The sequence below is a fragment of the Mauremys mutica genome, chromosome 1 (genome assembly GCF_020497125.1).
Source record: "Mauremys mutica isolate MM-2020 ecotype Southern chromosome 1, ASM2049712v1, whole genome shotgun sequence".
NCBI classification, from domain to species: Eukaryota; Metazoa; Chordata; order Testudines; family Geoemydidae; genus Mauremys; species Mauremys mutica.
This window is the reverse complement of record NC_059072.1, coordinates 309,086,353-309,105,398: the sequence shown is the minus strand read 5'-3', so window position 1 is coordinate 309,105,398 and position 19,046 is coordinate 309,086,353. Positions and strand designations below refer to the sequence as shown.

The window sequence follows — 19,046 nt, the reverse complement described above, 5'->3', positions numbered from 1 at the left end:
TAATTCATTTTTTCAGAGTGTTTTGAGAGTTCTGATTATAAGATGCAATAGATGTACACAGTATTACCATAGTATGAGTTTGTAGTAAAAATTTCTGAAAACCTTATTCTTAGTAAAGTCGTAATAGCATTGAACAAAAGTTCATTTTTGTGGCAATTATGAGCAGTTGTCATTGCCATCATGTTATAATTATATATTTTTGTTATTTTGCCATTTTCTCTCATACAGATAATGTTAACCAAAAATACAGCTTCTGAATTTTTTCCCAAAATTAACTGAGTTTGTTATACAGTTTGGAAGAAATCCTTGTGAAATATAACATTTAAGGAAACAAATAAGACTTGGGCTTACAAACAATGGAAGAATACACTGTATTAAAAGTACTTGGAGAGGGATCCTTTGGGAGAGCTCTTTTAGTTTTTCATAAGAGTAGTGACCAGAAATATGCAATGAAGGAAATAAGACTTCCCAAGGTAAGTGTTTACGCTCTCCTTCTTTGTATATGTTATCTTAATTCTGTAACTGCCTTTTAAAAACTCACTATACCCTCCAACGGAGGCAGGCTAAGGCTATTCTTGAGAAAGTGCAACATTTCAGAACTTAGGCCCAGATCCCTCAAAGGTATTTAGGTGCCTAACTCTAGGAGTCAGGCACCTAAATACCTTTGAAGGATCTGGGCCTTAGCCAGCCCAGTGATGAGTGCCTTCACTGAGAGATAAGAGTGTTGAGAATGTTACAGGATTTGGCCTTTAATAAGTACTGCAGGACTGAGGATGTTACTGGTAACCATAAAGACTGACCAGCATCACATTTGTGGCTGAAGATTAGAATTATGGAATATGGGAAGTTATAGAGAGTTAAATCCTGGTTCCACTTGAAGTCAATGGCAAAACTCCCATTCACTTCACTGGGGACAGGATTTCACTTCAAAGAGGAAGTAGGTTGTCAGGTTTGTTGCTGAAATTCAATTATTTCAAATTACTTGCTTTTCATTCAGCTATCCAAGAAAGCTCAAAATTATTTTTCATAGAGGCCTTGGTTATACCCTGATTAAAGTTAAGTTTATACTAAGGCACATTCAAATAATCTGTGATACGCTCTGATAGACCTTCAACTGTTCCAGAGCTAGGAAGTGCTGCCTCATTACCTAGTTCTGCAGTGGTCCGAATAGAAAATCATAAAGTGATGTAGCAAGGTACCCTATCTATTCAAAAAAGCGTACAGAATGGCTCTAAAATACTTACATTCTCTAGAGATACAATTCTGGGAAGTTTATTTTGTGTGCTATTTTTCGCTTATTGATTTTACAATAATGGATGGAGTTTTAAAGTTTCTAAAAGAATGGCTTTTTAAAGCAGTTGAAGAAAATAAATTGAAATCTAGTGCTTCAGAAGTAATTCTGGTTTTGAAAATGACACGTAATATATGTAAAGATTTATTCTTCTTCGAGTGATTGCTCCTTTGCATTCCAGTTAGGTGTGCGCGCCGCGCGTGCACGGCTCTTCGGAAGATTTTTACCCTAGCAACACTCGGTGGGTCGGCTGGGCGCCCCCTGGAGTGGCGCCGCTATGGCGCAGGATATATACCCCTGCCGACCCATCCGCCCCTCAGTTCCTTCTTCCTGCCCGTGATGGCCGTTGGAACAGTGGAGCGTGGCTTAGCTGACCTCCACTTCCCTAGCTACTCGTCGTTTCTCTCGTTTAGTATATAGTTCAGATGTTTATAGTTGTAGTTAACTTTATTTGTTTGTAGTATAGTATTTATTTTCAGGGGTTCGGGGTTTATCCCCTTCCCCTCACCCGGTGCCGGGTCCGATGCCCGGACACAGGGTTTTACACTGCTTGGCCGGCCACAAGCCGATGCCGACAAGAGATCCTCTCCTAAGTGCCTCGAGGAATCTCAACTAACAGATAAGTGCCGCATTTGTGAGGCCTTAATCCGAGAACAAAGGGGAGCGGGACTTTCGTCTCAAGCAGCTCCTGAGGGAGGCAGCTCTTGCTCCTCCGCTCTCGGCGCCGAGCGCTGGTTAGTCTTCAAGGAGCGCTCCCTCGGCACCGGATCGCCGGTACCGCCAAGGCCTCCCGGCACTGGCCCTCGCTGGCTCCGACGTCCACTCGGCATGGTTCCCTCTCCTGGAGGATGAAGAGGCACAATATACTTGCTGCGTCCGAGCCTCCTGCTCCGCAGCCGAGCGCTATGCTCAGTCGGAGCGCCCGGTACCGATGTCGGCCGCGGCTCCGACAATATCCGCACCATTAACTCTGGCCAGGCAAGAGCCGTCGAGTCCGGTGCTGGAAGGCTCCCCGGTACGAACCGTGGTCGAGCTCGCTATGAAGCTGCGTCCGAGCCGCCTGCTCTGCAGCTGAGCGCTTTGCTCAGTCGGATCGCCCGGCACCAATGTCTGCCGCGGCACTGACTATATCCGCACCATTAACTCCGGCCAGGCAAGAGCCGTCGAGTCTGGTGCTGGAAAGCTCCCCGGTACGGACCGTGGTCGAGCTCGCTATGAAGCTGCGTCCGAGCCGCCTGCTCCGCAGCCGAGCGCTACGCTCAGTCGGTTCGCCCGGCACCGATGTCTGCCGCGGCACTGACAATATCCGCACCATTAACTCCGGCCAGGCAAGAGCCGTCGAGTCCGGTGCTGGAAAGCTCCCCGGTACGGACCGTGGTCGAGCTCGCTATGAAGCTGCGTCCGAGCCGCCTGCTCCGCAGCTGAGCGCTATGCTCAGTCGGATTGCCCAGCACCGATGTCTGCTGCGGCACCGACAGTATCCACACCGTAGACTCCGGACACGCAAGAGCTGTCGAGTCCAGCACCTGAATGCTCCCCGGTGCGAGCTGTGGTCGAGCTCACTATTCCCTCCACGCTGGAAACATTTCCACAGCGAGGGAGTTGATGGCAAGGGCAGAGCCTGCGCTGCTTTAACCCCTGACACCGCCGGTGCGGGTTATATTGTCTATCGGCGAGCCTGTCTTGCTCACGCCACCCTGCGTCGGTACCGCAGAGCGGCACCGTTCCCGATCGTGGTCCCGCAGACGTTCTCAGTCCCATCAGCAATCGAGGTCCCGACGCCGCTCGCAGTCTCGGCACCGTTCTCTATTTCGGTATCTTTAGTACTCGCGGCACCGGTCAGCGTCCCGTTCGCTGGCCTGGTACACTCGGCACCGATCCCGCTCCCGGCACCGCCCCAGGCACCGAGACTTCCGTAGCCACTCCTGAACATCGAGCCTCGCGCTCTCAGTCGACCGCCCGGCACAGCTCCGGTGGCAGGTCCCGTTCTCGGTACCGGTATGTCTCCCGGTACCGATCCCCGGCGCCGCATCGAGCGACGTCAGTTAGAGAAGGAGACTCTACCAAAGGCTCTTCAGCTCCTTCAGGGCCATCCAGCCACGCATCAGTGTTGCCACGTGCGGACACTTCATATGCGCAGTACTCTGTTTTCCGACGTGCCCTCCAGAGTCTTCCAGGAGACCTATCAGTGGTCCTTCTAGTCACCTTGGGCGTACTACCATGCCAGAGGCATACCGGTGCTCCCATCTCGCTCCGTTCCATCGGAGCTCTGGGTGCCAGAGGCGACAATTAGCCATCCCCCTCTGACCGGTCGGAGCAAGCCCCGGTTCAGCCACCGGGCTCCCAGATCCCACCGGATCAGGAGGTCGTCCTGGAGCGCGAGCCCACACAGGACCCGCTTGTCCCTGGCCTTTCTTCTGCTTCTCCCCAGATGAGGCGGGGGCAGGAACATACTCCTCGGGCCCTCCTCTGATCGGAACGCAAGTGCATGGTATCATCCAGGGGGTACGAGTACCTATAGGTACATCTACCCCCCTCCCCGCTCCCTTGTCGTCCAGTCCCTCAATGGGATGGAACGCCATGGCCAGCAGGCACCAGCCCCTAAATCCAAGGAGGCTAGGCGAATGGTCTTACTGGGCCATAAGATGTACTCAGCGGGGGCCCTGCCACTTCGTGTAGCAAACTAGCAAGCCCTGCTTAGCCGCTACTATGGGTGGCGGTGGGCAAATTTACAGAGTCGGTTCTTCAGAACTCCTCTCAAGAGTTCGATGCCCTCCTGGAACGAAGGAAGAAGCTGGCTAGAGCTTCCCTCCAGGCCTCGTTGGATGCAGCTGACTCCGCTGCCACAACCCTGGCCTCGGGTGTTGCCACGAGGCGCATTTCATGGCTCCAGTTATCGAGCCTTCCCTCGCAGCTGCTGTACACTATACAGGACTTGCCCTTCAATGGCAAAGACCTGTTCTCTGGAAAAACGGGCCCTAGGCTGCAAAGCCTGAAGGGCAGCAGGGTCACTTTGCGCTCTCTCTCGGCATGCACATGCCAGTGCTTTAGCGCCGACCTTTCCGTCCCCAGCCTCACCACTCTTACCCTGCGCCTAGTCAAAGACAGGACTTTGCCAGCAGGCGTCACTTATGCGGTCGTAGGCGTCAATCAGGCCCCCAAAGGAGCCAAAATTAAGGTCCTTCTAACCACCAATGGGGCAAAAGCCTACCCATCCTCGTCCCTCTTAGGGACCCCTCTCACGAGCAGTTCCGCTTGCAACATTTGCGGACGCTCCTCTTCATCAGAGCTATACAGGAGGTACCTAAGGACGAAACCTAATCCCCTGGGCAAAGGGAGGTCTCAGACCTATCCTAGACCTGCGGGACCTCAACAAGTTCACGATGCAGATAAGTTCCGCATGGTACCCGTGGGGACCGTCATCCCATCCTTGGATCCCGGAGACTGTATGCCGCCCTCGATATGAAGGGCGCATATTTTCACGTCGCCATTTCTCTTCCACACAGAAGGTACCCCCGGTTGGGGGCCTACCGTCGCTTCCAGTATACGGCCCTCCCGGTTGGCCTCTATACAGCCCAAGTGTATTCAAAGTGCATGGCGGTAGTCGCCGCCTCTCTTCGCCACCGTCGGATACACGTTCTCCGTATCTAGACAATTGGCTCATTCGAGGGACCTCCCGGCCCAAGTTACCAGTCCTGTGGGCATCGACACGGACCTATTCCTGTGTCTAGGCCTGATGATCAATAGTAAAATCCACTCTGGTTCCCACACAGGGAATAGAATTCATTGGGGCCATCCTGGACTCCAGTCTCACCAGAGCCTGCTTACCTCAGCCTCGGTTTCATGCAATGGTAACAATTGTACAAGGTCTACGGACCTTCCCGACAACTTTGGCTCGCACTTGCCTAGGTTTCCTGAGTCACATGGCTGTCTGCACGTTTGTTTCCAAACATGCCAGGCTTCGCCTCTGTCCACTTCAATCGTGGCTCACCTTCGTGTACCACCCGGGCAGAGACAGCATACTCCTGGTCGTCTCGTTCCCCCTGAGCATCCTAGGCTCCCTCGACCGGGAGTCAGCGCCCTCCCTGGTGTATCCAGGCAGGCTGTTCCATTAACCCCTCGGGGACCCTCATGACAGACACCCCATCTCTCGGCTGGGTGCTCACCTGGGTCAGTTTCGCATTCACGGCCTTCGGTCGGCTCAAGAGCTGGCCTTACACATCAATGTCCGAGAGCTGAGAGCAGTCTGCCTTGTATACCAGGCGTTTCAGCTGGCTTATCGCCTCAGCAGATCCTTCCTGTCTCACAAGTGGTCGTTTCCTCCGGACATTATCCATTCCGTTTTTCGGAAGTGGGTCTTTCCCCGCATAGCCCTCTTCGCTCCCGCGAGAGCGAAAAGAGAGAGAAGTTCTCCTCATTCCAAAGCCTCTTCCCGGGCTCAGTTTTGGAGGGGTTTTCTGATGCTGTGGATGAGCCATCGGCTGTACGATTTCCCACCATTCCCGCTGGTTCACAGGGTCCTGCTAAAACTCCGCAGGGACGGAGCGCACCTGATCGTGATCGCTCCAGCGTAACCCAGGCAGCACTGGTACACTAGGTTGCTACCCCTGTCGGTAGCCAACCCTATTTCCCTACCTCTTTGCTCAGACCCCATAACGCGGGATCACGGCAAGCTTCACCACCCAGACTTGTAATCCCTGCACCTCACAGCATGGCTGCTGCGTGGCTAAACCGATCCGAATTACATTGTTCTGCCTCGGTTCTACGGGATTCTCCTGGGTGGTAGGAAATCTTCCACTCGGTTAACGTATCTGGCAGGGTGGAAGCGTTTCTCCTGCTGCTATGAAACGCACAATGTTTCTCCCGCCGAGGTTCCGATCCATTCCGTCTTGGACTACCTCTGGTCTCTCAAACAGCAGCACCTGGCGCGGTCCTCATTAAGGGCACTCTTGGCAGCCATCTCTCCCTTCCACCCAGCGAAGAGTGGCCGCTCCGTATTCTTACACCTTGTGGTTTCTAGGTTCCTCAAGGGCTTGGAGCGTTATACCCCCCCCAGTTGGCCCCCGCCAAAACCTGGGTCTTCGACCTGGTTCTAACCAGTTTTATGATTGCCCATTCGAGACATTGACGACATGCTCGCTGACATACCTGTCCTGGGAGACAGTTTTTCCTTGTAGCCTTTCCATCGGCCAGACGAGTCTCCGAGCTTCAGGCGCTCATGATGGACCCACGGTATACTGTGTCTCTCAAGGACAAGGGCAGTTGTGACCACGTCCGGCCTTCCTCCCTAAAGGTGGTGTCAGCCTCTCATATCATCCAGGATATCTTCCTTCCGGTCTTCTTTCCGAAGCCTCACTTATAGCAAGGAGAGCAGCAATTGCCCTCCCTAGACGTCTGTAGGGCATCCGCAATCTGTATCGAGCGGACAAAGCCCTTTCGTAATGCCCCCAAATCTTCGTCGTGCTGGCGTGCCGGACGAGGGGCATGCCTGTCTCCTCCTAGAGGATTTCGTCTTCGATGACGTCGTGCATCCGCACCTCCTGTGTTTTGGCCCATGTTCCATAGAGCCACCTTACTTCACATTCCACCAGGGCTCAGGCTTCTCTGCTGCCTTCCTGGCTCACGTACCCTTTCAGGTGATGTGTCGTGCAACTGCCTGGCCCTCGGTCCACACCTTTGCCTCATTGGCCCAAGAGTCCAGAGATGATGCAGCCTTTGGCTCAGCAGTTTTGCATTCTGCAACATCTAACTCCGACCCCACCGCCTACGTAAGGCTTGGGAATCACCTAACTGGAATGTATAGGAGCAATCACTCGAAGAAGAAAAGACGGTTACTCACCGTTGTAACTGTTGTTCTTTGAGATGTGTTGCTCCTATCCATTCCAGACCCGCCCTCCTTCCCCACTGTCGGAGTAGTTGGCAAGAAGGAACTGAGGGGCGGATGGGTCGGCAGGGGTATATATCCTGCGCCATAGCGGCGCCACTCCAGGGGGCGCCCAGCCGACCCACCGAGTGTAGCTAGGGTAAAAATCTTCCGAAGAGCCGTGCACGCGCGGCGTGCACACCTAACTGGAATGGATAGGAGCAACACATCTCGAAGAACAACAGTTACAACGGTGAGTAACCGTCTTTTATTGCAACATTTGTATAATTGTACTTATTATCAATGTGTTTTCAGTCTCCATCTGATGTACAGAACTCTAGGAAGGAAGCTGTTCTGTTGGCTACAATGAAACACCCAAATATTGTTGCCTATAAGGAATCATTTGAAGGTAAATATATAGGTTTTCAGAATATATCTATGTGCATTACAGGTGAGTCTCATCTTACGCTGGGGCTACATTCAGCTGTCCACGCATAAAGCAAAAATCGCATATAGTCAAAATTACATTGAGTGTAATGGCAGACAGAATCTCCCACACTACAGGTACAGTATTTAAATTGTTATTTTTCTCTCTTTTTTTCCTTCTTTTTTTTTTTGCTGACTGTGCAAAGCTGAATTCATGCATGTTAAATGCGCGTAAGATGAGACTCGCCTGTATTTAGACTGAAAGTTCTTATTTCACTTGCAAGCTTTTGGTGGGGCCTGGATTTTTTTTCTTTAAACTGTATTTCTGTAAAATATGTAGCATTTTGTTGGTGCTATATAATAACAATGATACATTTAGCATGCTAATGAAATTACTAATTAATCTTAAATTATTTAAAATTTAGCTGATGGACATCTGTATATAGTGATGGAATACTGTGATGATGGAGATCTAATGCAAAAGATTAAATATCAAAGAGGAAAGTTGTTTCCTGAAGATACGGTAAGAAAAAGAAACAAAGCCAGCCACATAAGAATACTTTTTTACGTGAACTGATGATCATCAAATGATGTATATTGAAAATGAGCAGGATGTTAGATAACTGACCTGCCAGGTAGTTGAAGGGTGTTTGAAATATGCCCTTACCTCAGACAATACTAAGGATGTGATGCCACTGTTTTCTTCTGGTGCTGCTTCCCAAAAAGCAGCACTAACCATGGTACTTTGGAGAGTGATGGCAACATGTCAGACAGCCACTACACCAAGTGTGGCAACCTTGATGTCAAAAGAACAGGAGTACTTGTGGCACCTTAGAGATTAACAAATTTATTTGAGCATAAGCTTTCGTGGGCTACAGCCCACTTCATCGGATGCACAGAATGGAACATATAGTGAGGAGATACACCTCTACCCTGATATAACGCCACCCGATATAACACGAATTCGGATATAACGCGGTAAAGCAGTGCCCCAGGGGGGCAGGGCTGCGCAGTCTGGCGGATCAAATCAAGTTCAATATAACGCGGTTTCACCTATAATGCAGTAAGATATTTTGGCTCCTGAGGACAGCGTTATATCAAGGTAGAGGTGTACATATACATACAGAGAACATGAAAAGGTGGGAGTTGCCATACCAACTCTAAGAGGCTAATTAATTAAGATGAGCTATTGTCAGCAGAATCGAAAAAACCCCAACCTTTTGTAGTGATAATCAAGATAGCCCATTTCAGACAGTTTGACAAGAAGGTGTGAGGATAATTAACATGGGAAATAGATTCAATGTGTGTAATGGTTCAGCTATTCCCAGTCTCTATTTAAGCCTAAATTGATGGTATCTGGTTTGCATATTAATTCAAGTTCAGCAGTTTCTTGTTGGAGTCTGTTTTTGAAGCTTTTCTGTTGCAAAATTGCCACCTTTAAGTCTGTCTGAAATGGGCTATCTTGATTATCACTACAAAAGTTTTTTTCCCTCCTGCTGACAATAGCTCATCTTAATTAATTAGCCTCTTAGAGTTGGTAGGGCAAATCCCACCTTTTCATGTCCTCTGTATGTATATATATTTCCTCACTATACATTCCATTCTATGCATCCGATGAAGTGGGTTGTAGCCCACAAAAGCTTATGCTGAAATAAATTTGTTAGTCTCTAAGGTGCCACAAGTACTCTTGTTCTTTTTCTGGATACAGACTAACATGGCCGCTACTCTGAAACTTGATTGTCAGTCACTTTCAGGAGTGGCAGTTCATGATTTGATATAAAAGAAAATTTCACTATGCTGTTGTTTATGTGCATGCATATATCTATATGGTTTATATGTATAAACAGCAATGCAGTGACAATTTCAGGTAAAATCACATGTATGTGTGATTTACCTGCTGGTAGACAGAGACATCTAAATTCAGAAGTACCTGAGATTTCAGAAACTAGGGAAGCCAGTTACTGAAGTAAATCTCTTGGGCCTCATTTTCCATTGCCTTGCACCTCCATTGGCACCAATGAAATTGGATGTAAAATGCTACCAAATCACAATGGTAGTGATTTACAGTCACTTTGTGCTAGTGTAAGTGACTAAACAAGGTGCAGGGCCTGGTGAACCAGGCCCAATATATTCAAGGTTGAGGTTATATGTAGATATAATCTTCTTAGCTGTTTCTGAAATAATTATCTTCGAGGGCTGTTTTAGTTACTAGCAGCCAAAGTCATATAAAACAAATTTAAAATATACAAAAACCTACAAAAAACCTGCTTGAAATTAAAAAAAATCCTTCTGTATGTATGACATTATTTCTGTCTGAACAATGGGTGGGGTGGGACAATTTCAGTAATAACAAGATAAACCTGAGTTATTTGAGAGAGACTGTAAATATACAACATACATACTGTGTAAAACATAGTGAGATTTGTATTTTTGCTGCCAAGTATCTAATGAAGAGTTTAAAATAAAATCCAAGGGACTGTGAAGTAAAGTTATGAGGTTGTATTGCAAATGAACAGTGAGTGAAACAGTCTGATACAAGTGGACGTAGCCACAGGGTCAAATACTAACTTAATATAAAGTAGTGAAATATGTAACCCCCACCCAAATTTATTTACACTTTGTTTATTTATAATAAGTAATATTTTCCATTTTGGAGGCATCTTTTTAGAAAAAAATAGAGGTCCGGGAAATGTTGATCTAATTCAGTAGTTAGATTGGCTGAGCATCCCTAAAAGCCCTACAAAGTACATTTAAAGTATGTTTTACTCTTCTTAAAAATATAGTGACTCGTTTACAGTTAAATTAGAATATTTAAACTATACAATTATAATTGAAGTGCCTGTAAAATGGCTTGCAGAAACAGATTTCTTTGACTGTCCAGCCTTATTTATACTAACAATGAGTGTTTTACTTGCCATATTGAAATGTCACATATCTTAGTAGTTAAATCTTTACACTGTCTAATGGGAGATCACTAAAGCTGTCAAGCGATTAAAAAAATTAATCGCATAATTAAACAATAATAGAATACCATTTGTTTAAATATTTTTGGATATTTTCTACATTTTCAAATATATTGATTTCAGTTACAACACAGAATACAAAGTGTACAGTGCTCACTTTATATTATTTATTACAAATATTAACACTGTAAAAATAAGAGATAATATTGTTCAATTAACCTAATACAAGTACTCTAATGCAATCCCTTTATCATGAAAGTTGAACTTTCAAATGTAGAATTATGTACAAAATATAACTTCATTAAAAAACAAAACAATGTAAAACTTTAAAGCCTACAAGTCCACTCAGTCCTATTTCTTGTTCAGCCAATCGCTCAGACAATCAAGTTTGTTTGTATTTACAGGAGATAATGCTGCTTGCTTATTATTTACAATGTCACCTGAAAGTGAGAACAGGCATTCACATGACACATTTGTAATCAGCACTGAAAGGTATTTACGTGCCAGATATGCTAAACATATATATGCCCCTTCATGCTTTGGCCACCATTCCAGAGGACATGCTTCCATGCTGATAATGCTTGTTTTAAAAAAAACATGTTAATTAAATTTGTGACTGAACTCCTTCGGGGAGAATTGTATGTCTCTCGCTCTGTTTTACCTGCATTCTGCCATATATTTCATGTTGTAGCCATCTTAGATGATGACCCAGCACATGTTGCTCGTTTAAAGAACACTTTACTGAAGATCTGACAAAACACAAAAGCTACCAATGTGAGAATTCTAAAGATAGCTACAGCACTCGACCCAAGGTTTAAGAATCTGAATTGCCTTCCAAAATCTGAGAGGGAGGAGGTGTGGAACATGCTTTCAAGAAGAGTTAAAAGAGCAACACTCCAGTGCGGAAACTTCAGAACCCGAACCACTAGAAAAGAAAATCAACCTTTTGCTGGTGGCATCTGACTCAGAGAATGAAAATGAATGTGCGTTTGTCAGCACCATTTTGGATCGTTATCGAGCAGAACCCGTCATCAGCATGGACACACGTGCTCTGGAATGGTGGTTGAAGCATGAAGGGACATATGACTCTTTAGTGCATCTGTCACGTAAATATCTTGTGACGCCGGCTTCAACAGTGCCATCCGAACGCCTATTCTCACTTTCAGGTGACATTGTAAACAAGAAACGGGCAATATTATCTCCTGTAAATGTAAACAAACTTATTTTTCTGAGTGATTGGCTGAACAAGAAGTAGGACTGAGTGGACTTGTAGTCTCTAAAGTTTTACATAGTTTTGTTTTTGAGTGCAGTTATGTAACAAAGAAAATCTACATTGGTAAGTTCAACTTCATGATAAAGAGATTGCACCTTATATAAAGTGAATTAAAAATACTATTTCTTTTGTTTACCATTTTTGCAGTGCAAATATTTGTAATAAAAATAATATAAAGTGAGCAATGTACACTTTGTATATTTTGTGTTGTAATTGAAATCAATATATTTGAAAATGTAGAAAAACATCCAAAATATTTAATAAATTTCAATTGGTATTCTATTGTTTAACAGTGCAATTAAAAGTGCGATTAATCACAAAGAATTTTTTAATCGCACTTAATTTTTTTGAGTTAATTGCGTGAGTTAACTGCGATTAATATCGACAGCCCTAGAGGTCACCTTAAATTTATGCCTGATTTACTTTTAATTCCCATCTTGGGAGGTTGTCGACACTGTTAACTTGTTTGTTCTTTGCTGTGTCTTATAATTTTTCGTTCCACCAATAAAGTTTGTATAACACATGCATTTGTATTGTCATAACTTTTTAATCACTTTTTTCAGATACTTCACTGGTTTGTACAGATGTGCTTGGGAGTGAAACACATTCATGACAGACGTGTGTTGCATAGAGATATCAAGTCCAAGGTAATTGGAATAACTTTAATAGCTTTTATTACAAGTTGCCAACAGCCCTCTTCCACTTGGGATGTCTAATTCCATGAATGCTGTGGTTCATTTTAAATTCTTTATCCCAGCATGAGAGTATTAGATTAATTGAACTATCAGGATTAAAACTCATTTAAATGAAAGTGTGGTCTCAAAGTAGCTGCAGTCTTAATATCTATCATTCTGCTTCTATTCCCGAATCCTTGATGATAGCAACTTGCTTGTGGCTAGCTGCAGGCAATTTAAATTTAAGGGAAGGCTTAAAAATGGAGGGGCTGGAATGGCAAACATTATACATATCTTGCCTTTCATCTTCTCTGTTTCATTTTCTCTGAAAACCATTCACAGTCATGCTGGAAGGACATAACGAGTGGGGTCCTGCAGGGATCAGTTCTGAGTCCGGATCTGTTCAATATCTTCATCAGTGATTTAGATAATGGCATAGAGAGTATACTTATAAAGTTTGCGGATGATACCAAGCTGGGAGGGGTTACAAGTGCTTTGGAGGATAGGATTATAATTCAAAATGATCTGGACAAATGGGAGAAATGGTCTGAAGTAAATAGGATGAAATTCAATAAAGACAAATGCAAAGTACTCTTTCACGAAGGAACAATCAGTTGCACACATACAAGATGGGAAATGACTGCCTAGAAAGGAGTACTGCAGAAAGGGATCTGGGGGGTCATAGTGGACCACAAGCTAAATATGAGTCAGCAGTGTTATGCTGTTGCAAAAAAAGCTAACATCGTTCTGGGATGTATTAGCAGGAATGTTGTAAGCAAGACATGAGAAGTAATTCTTCCACTCTAATCTGCACTGATTAGGCCTCAACTGGAGTATTGTGTCCAGTTCTGGGTGCCATGTTTCAGGAAAGATGTGGACAAACTGGAGAAAGTCCAGAGAAGAGCAACAAAAATGAATGAAAGTCTAGAAAACATGACCTATGATGGAAGATTGAAAAAATTGGGTTTGTTTAGTTTGGAGAAGAAGACTGAGAGGGGACATAACAGTTTTCAAGTAAGAAAAGGTTGTTACAAGGAGGAGGAAGAAAAATTGTTGTTCTTAATCTCTGAGGATAGGACAAGAAGCAATGGGCTTAAATTGCAGCAAGGGAGGTTTAAGTTGGACTTTAGGAAAAGATTAAACATGGTGGTTAAGCACTGGAATAAATTGCCTTGGGAGGTCGTGGAGTCTCCATCATTGGAGATTTTTTAGAGCAGGTTAGACAAACACCTGTCAGGGGTGGTCTAGATCAGTGGTTCTCAAACTAGGCCTGCCGCTTGTTCAGGGAAAGCCCCTGGCAGGCCGGGCCAATTTTTTTACCTGCCGTGTCCACAGGTTCAGCCGATCGTGGCTCCCACTGGCCGTGGTTCACTGCTCCAGGCCAATGGGGGCTGCAGCAAGGGCGGCCAGCACGTCTCTCAGCCCGGGCTGCTTCCTGCAACCACCATTGGCCTGGAGCAGCGAACCGTGGACGCAGCAGGTGGTAAACTGGCCTGGCCCGCCAGGGGCTTTCCCTGAACAAGCGGCGGCCCTAGTTTGAGAACCACTGGTCTAGACAATACTTAGTCCTGCCACGAGTGCAGGGGACTGGACTAGAGGTCCCCTCGAGGTCCCTTCCAGTGCTGTGATTCTATGATTACTCTCTAAAGGAAGGTTAGCAACTCAGAAAGAGGTGTGGGATAGTGGTTTGAGTACAGAACTGGGATGCAGAATTCCTGAACTCTAATTCTTCCTTTGCTACTGACTCTAACCTTGGGCAAGCCACCTAACCTTTCAATTTCCCCTGTAAATTAAGGATAATTCTTACCTTCCTTGCAGGGGGAATATGAGGATTCATTTTAGTACAGTGAAGATAAAACCTCTATCTGTAGCCTTTCTGAAGTGTCCGTCACCATATTATCTATATAGTGTGCAATGCAGAAACATTTGTTAGAAAAGAGTTTTTAAGTACATTAATTCTTACTACTTTTTTTGCATTGCAGAATATTTTTCTCACTCAAAATGGAAAAGTAAAATTGGGAGATTTTGGATCTGCACGTCTTCTTACAAAGTATGTAGATATTGCCCCTGGATTCAGTGATCTCTAAACTACATTTTTTTTTACCATTGCTTAAATATTACAGAAAGCTTATGTCATTGCTTTTCATATGGCTTTTCTTTTTTGTTTGGCAAGTCCAATGGCATATGCTTGTACATACGTGGGAACTCCTTATTACGTACCTCCAGAAATATGGGAAAACTTGCCGTACAACAACAAAAGGTAGGCACTTAATCAGTGATCAAAAGACGATGCATTATTGTAATACGATATTTAATACTTGTGCTACAGATTGCGTTGGTGACCAATCCAGGTATCAGGAAGACTCTGGTTTAGAGCTTGTTCTTGAGGAGTTTGGGAGTATTTTGGAGGTGATTATCTCAGTTTTCAGATGGGAAGGCCTAGGTTACACCTCACTTGAATAGCTTCAAGTGCAGTACTGTCCAACCCAAAAGTTCAAAGATCATGAGACAGACCTCCCTAAATTATTAGAATTTGTTTTAAAGATGAGATTGTTTCTCAATTTGTCTTTTGATTTTTGAACTCCCCCAGCCCACCCCCATTGTGGATGTGTGGCAATTAGTGTTACCAGCTCTTCCAAATTCATCCTTGCCCATTCCAGGAGCTCTCACTGGTTGGTTGATGGTGCAGAGATTCCAGCTTCTTCACAAACCCCAACATTTTAATTAATTCTGTGCCCCCTTTGGGGTTTGGGGGGCACATCTGCCCGTCTCCCACCCCAGCAATGAATTATGTACAGTAGAACTTCAAAGATATGAACACCAGAGTTCTGGACTTACCGGTCAACCGGACACCCTCTGGAACCAGAAGTAATCAGTCAGCAGCAGAGACACAAAAAACCCCCTCAAAACCAGCGCTCCCCTCGTAGCTAGAGCCCCAGGGCAGAAGCTGGGAACAGAACCGCAGGGCTGAAGCCCCGAGCCCTCGTGCTCCCTGTGAGGCTGAAACCGAGAATAGAACCATGGGGCTGAAGCCCCGAGCCCCAGTGCTCCCCTCAGATCTAAATCCCTGGGCCCTGGTGCTCCCAAGGGTCAGAAGCCCTGACTCGCCCACCTCCCCCCCCCCCGTGGCTGCAGCCCCATCCCTCCCCTGTGGCTGCAGCCCCAAATACCCCCCGCAGTGGGTGAAGTCCGTAACGTCTTGTTCAGAGTTATGGACGTTTCAGAGTTACGGACAACCTCCTTTCCCAAGGTGTTCGTAACTCTGCGGCTCTACTGTAGTCCCCAGTCCTCACATCAGCTTTTCTTCTTCAGACCACACATCTGCCATTTGCCCCTCATTGCACCTCTGCTTCTTCTGCAGCTCCAAGGTTTTTTTAGCCCCCTCTGTCAGGCCTGGAGGGGTGCAGCTCCATGGTTCTTTCCATCTTTTTTCCCCATGTCAAGAACAGAGAACAGACAGATCTATTGTTCACAGGAGGGAAGGGGAAGCAGAACTGTCTTGAGCCTCTGGGTTCTGTCTGCTCCTTCCTCCTCCCCTTGTGAGAATGGTGTCAGCTGTTGACTTCTTGATGGTGCTCACTTGGTGCTCTTCCCCAGAAGGTGGGAAAATGGGTAAGGCAGCCAATTAAAGGGGGATTTCCGCTGTCCTGAGATAAGCTCCAGCAGTGGTCAAAATCGCTACTTGTGACAGTTGGCAATGCTGCAAATGGCTGGTGTATTATGAAACAGCCTGGTGGGAGAGTGCCTGCCTATGCTGGCTGCAGTATGTGTGCCACAATGAGCGTGAGTAATTTTGCTGCATGAAGTCAGTCAGGAGAAATGCTACTAACAAAAAATGAACTCCCACTGTAGATCGGCTGTCACTACTTATCGATGAGTTTTCTTGGTCTGTTTCCTGATCAGGTAGGGTAAGCAAGAGTCTTTACTCTCATTACCTAAAAAGATAAACATGTAGTCTTATTCTGGAAGGATGTAGTCCAGACTAGTAAGTGGTTGTGTCACTGCCTGCCCTGAAATTCTAGTTGCCTTAAATTCTCTGCTGCTGTAGCTCACAGCCTGAACACCGACAGTCAGCAGACAAACGTACTGAGTGTCTTTGTGTTAAGCAGCTCTGGCTCAGCACTCTAATTCCAGTAGTCTGCTTGTTACATCCCAGCCCCACTTTGGTATCCATCAGCCTTGGTTACTACTAACCAGGTGACTCCAACACACTCTGAGTCTCAGATTTTCCCAAAACTGTGTGCTTGGCAATGTCCAGACCTTTCCTGAACCATTCAGAGGAATAATACGGTTCGTTTGCTTCTCTAAAGAGACAGAATGCATAGCGTGTCACTTTAACTGCTGTTAACTGTCACTTTAATTCAAACACAGAGCTGGGCTGGTTTAGAGTAAAAGTAAAACAAATTTATTAACAAAAGGAGATAGGATTTTAAGTGAGTTCAGATATAAAGGATAGAATTAGGAATGGTTACAAGCAAATAACTGTGAAAAACTCTTGCTAAAGACTAAGACAACAAAACTGTAGTCTTAGTTCAAGGCAAGATTCTTACCGCACCTCCTTCCAGCAATATGGCTCTGCCCCTCCCCCCAACCCTTGGTCAGGATCTCTCCCCAAAGACAAAGTGCTCAGTTCCGTTGTCATCTTAGGTGAGAAATAACTTGGAATTCTTTTCCACTCTCTCTTATAATCCAGTGAACCTTTGACATAGATTCTTGTGAAGGTTACCCCCGGCCTCCCCCTACTTCCCCCCCAAAAAAAGTTCATTCAGGCTGTGAGAAAGGAGACATGGGGTCTGCTGGTGAAGGAATTTCATGCTGGTTTCTTCCCCTACTGGTGTTTGCTAAAATGCAAATTGATCTGTACCTGCCTTCCCTGTGCAAATGAATGGTCTCTTAACATGTGATTGCTAATCAACTTGGATGACACCTGGCTTGTCCTTTATCTGGGAGTAACCTGTTTACCCCTTCCCCAGACTTGCCCGGTATATACATTTTAGTTCCTCGTTTCCTTCATATTTGTAATGTCCCTTGGGTGTTTACCATACATACGCCCCACAAGAATATTATCAGTGTGTTGTTAGTTTTCCAATAATACCTTAGGTGACACACATCAGATACAGTTTATGACATTAATACATTGGGGTACACTGAACTGGTTAAGGCAGTGAAACCTGTACCAGATATCCGGGAGCCCCTTGCCCTCTTGTACTGGGATGCTGTTAGGGTCACACACACAGTTTTTATATAATATTATATTCTGTGAATATTTCTGTTCATTTTAAGTTAAATGTATTTTTTTATTTGCATAGAGTTGAACACTTGAATGAGTAACATAACTTCTGCTAAACGTGACATTGAATTATAATAGTTGGTTAACTACTTCTTATTTTGACTTCTTTGTGTATATATATTTCTAGTGATATATGGTCCCTGGGATGCATTTTATATGAGCTCTGTACTCTTAAACATCCGGTAAGTGTGCTTATTTGTATCAAAACAATTCTAATTTTGTTTATATATCTATATATAATATAGATATATAATATAAAAAAACTTTCAAGTACTAATGAACTCTGAAACTTCATTAGCAGTTAGATTAAGTTGGATGGATTAACTTGTAATTACACATATAGGTTTCCTAAGTGTTTTCTTCTCACTGAGTTTTACTCCATTTAAAAAAAACTAATTATGACAGGCAACAAGTAGAAAATTAATATATATTTAACAAAACACTCACTGCATAAGAATGGTGAAACAAGTTCAGATCAATGGTCCATCTAGCCCAGTATCCTGTTTTCTCACAGTGGCCTGTGCCAGATGCTTTAGAGGGAAGGAACAGAATAGGGCAGTTTCGAGTGATCCATCCCTGTCATCCAGTCTCAGTTAATTCTTTTTTGAACCCAGATATACTTTTGGTCTTCACAACATCCTGTGGCAATGTGTTCCACAGATTAACTGTGTGTTGGGTGAAGAAGTACTTCTTTTGTTTGTTTTAAACTTGCTCCCTATTAATTTCACTGGATGACCTCTAGTTTTTACGTTATGTGAAGAGGTAAATATTCACTTTGTCTGTACCATTTGTGATTTTACAGCTCTCTAGCATCTCCCTCCTTAGTTGTCTTTTTTATGATGAACAGTCAGGGTTTTTTAGTCTCTCCTCATATGGAAGTTGTTCCATACCCCTAATTATTTCTGTTGCCCTCCTCTGTACTTTTTCCAATTCTAATACATCTTTTTTGAGATGGGGTGACCAGAACTGCATGCGGTATTCAAGGTAAGAGCATATCCTGGATTTACATAGAGGCATATCCTTTTCTTAGTGGTTCCTAATATTCTGTTAGCTTTTCTGATTGCCACTACATATTGAGCAGATGTTTACAGAGAACTATCGATATAGACTCCAAGATCTTCCTTGAGTGGTAAGAGCTAATTTAGACCCCATCATTTTATATGTATAGTTAAGATTAATTTTCCCAGTGTACATTACTCTGTGCTCATCAACACTGAATCTCAGTTCACAACCCCTGCCTGCTGGGATTTCCTGCTGTTAGGTCTT

At 44.9% G+C, this 19,046-nt stretch overlaps 1 protein-coding gene across 4 annotated transcripts in view; it reads left to right on the top strand.

The window, feature by feature from the left end:
- Nucleotides 1-19,046, top strand: part of NEK3 (NIMA related kinase 3) — a 38,637-nt gene that overhangs the window by 3,577 nt on the left and 16,014 nt on the right. For all 4 annotated transcript variants that reach the window (XM_045014659.1, XM_045014668.1, XM_045014656.1 and 1 more), the window contains 7 exons: nt 229-473; nt 7,470-7,563; nt 8,006-8,103; nt 12,380-12,463; nt 14,473-14,540; nt 14,664-14,750; nt 17,908-17,962. In XM_045014659.1, the coding sequence (XP_044870594.1) occupies nt 357-473; nt 7,470-7,563; nt 8,006-8,103; nt 12,380-12,463; nt 14,473-14,540; nt 14,664-14,750; nt 17,908-17,962 (603 nt within the window). In that variant the 5' untranslated portion in view covers nt 229-356. The remainder of the gene's footprint in view (nt 1-228; nt 474-7,469; nt 7,564-8,005; nt 8,104-12,379; nt 12,464-14,472; nt 14,541-14,663; nt 14,751-17,907; nt 17,963-19,046) is intronic.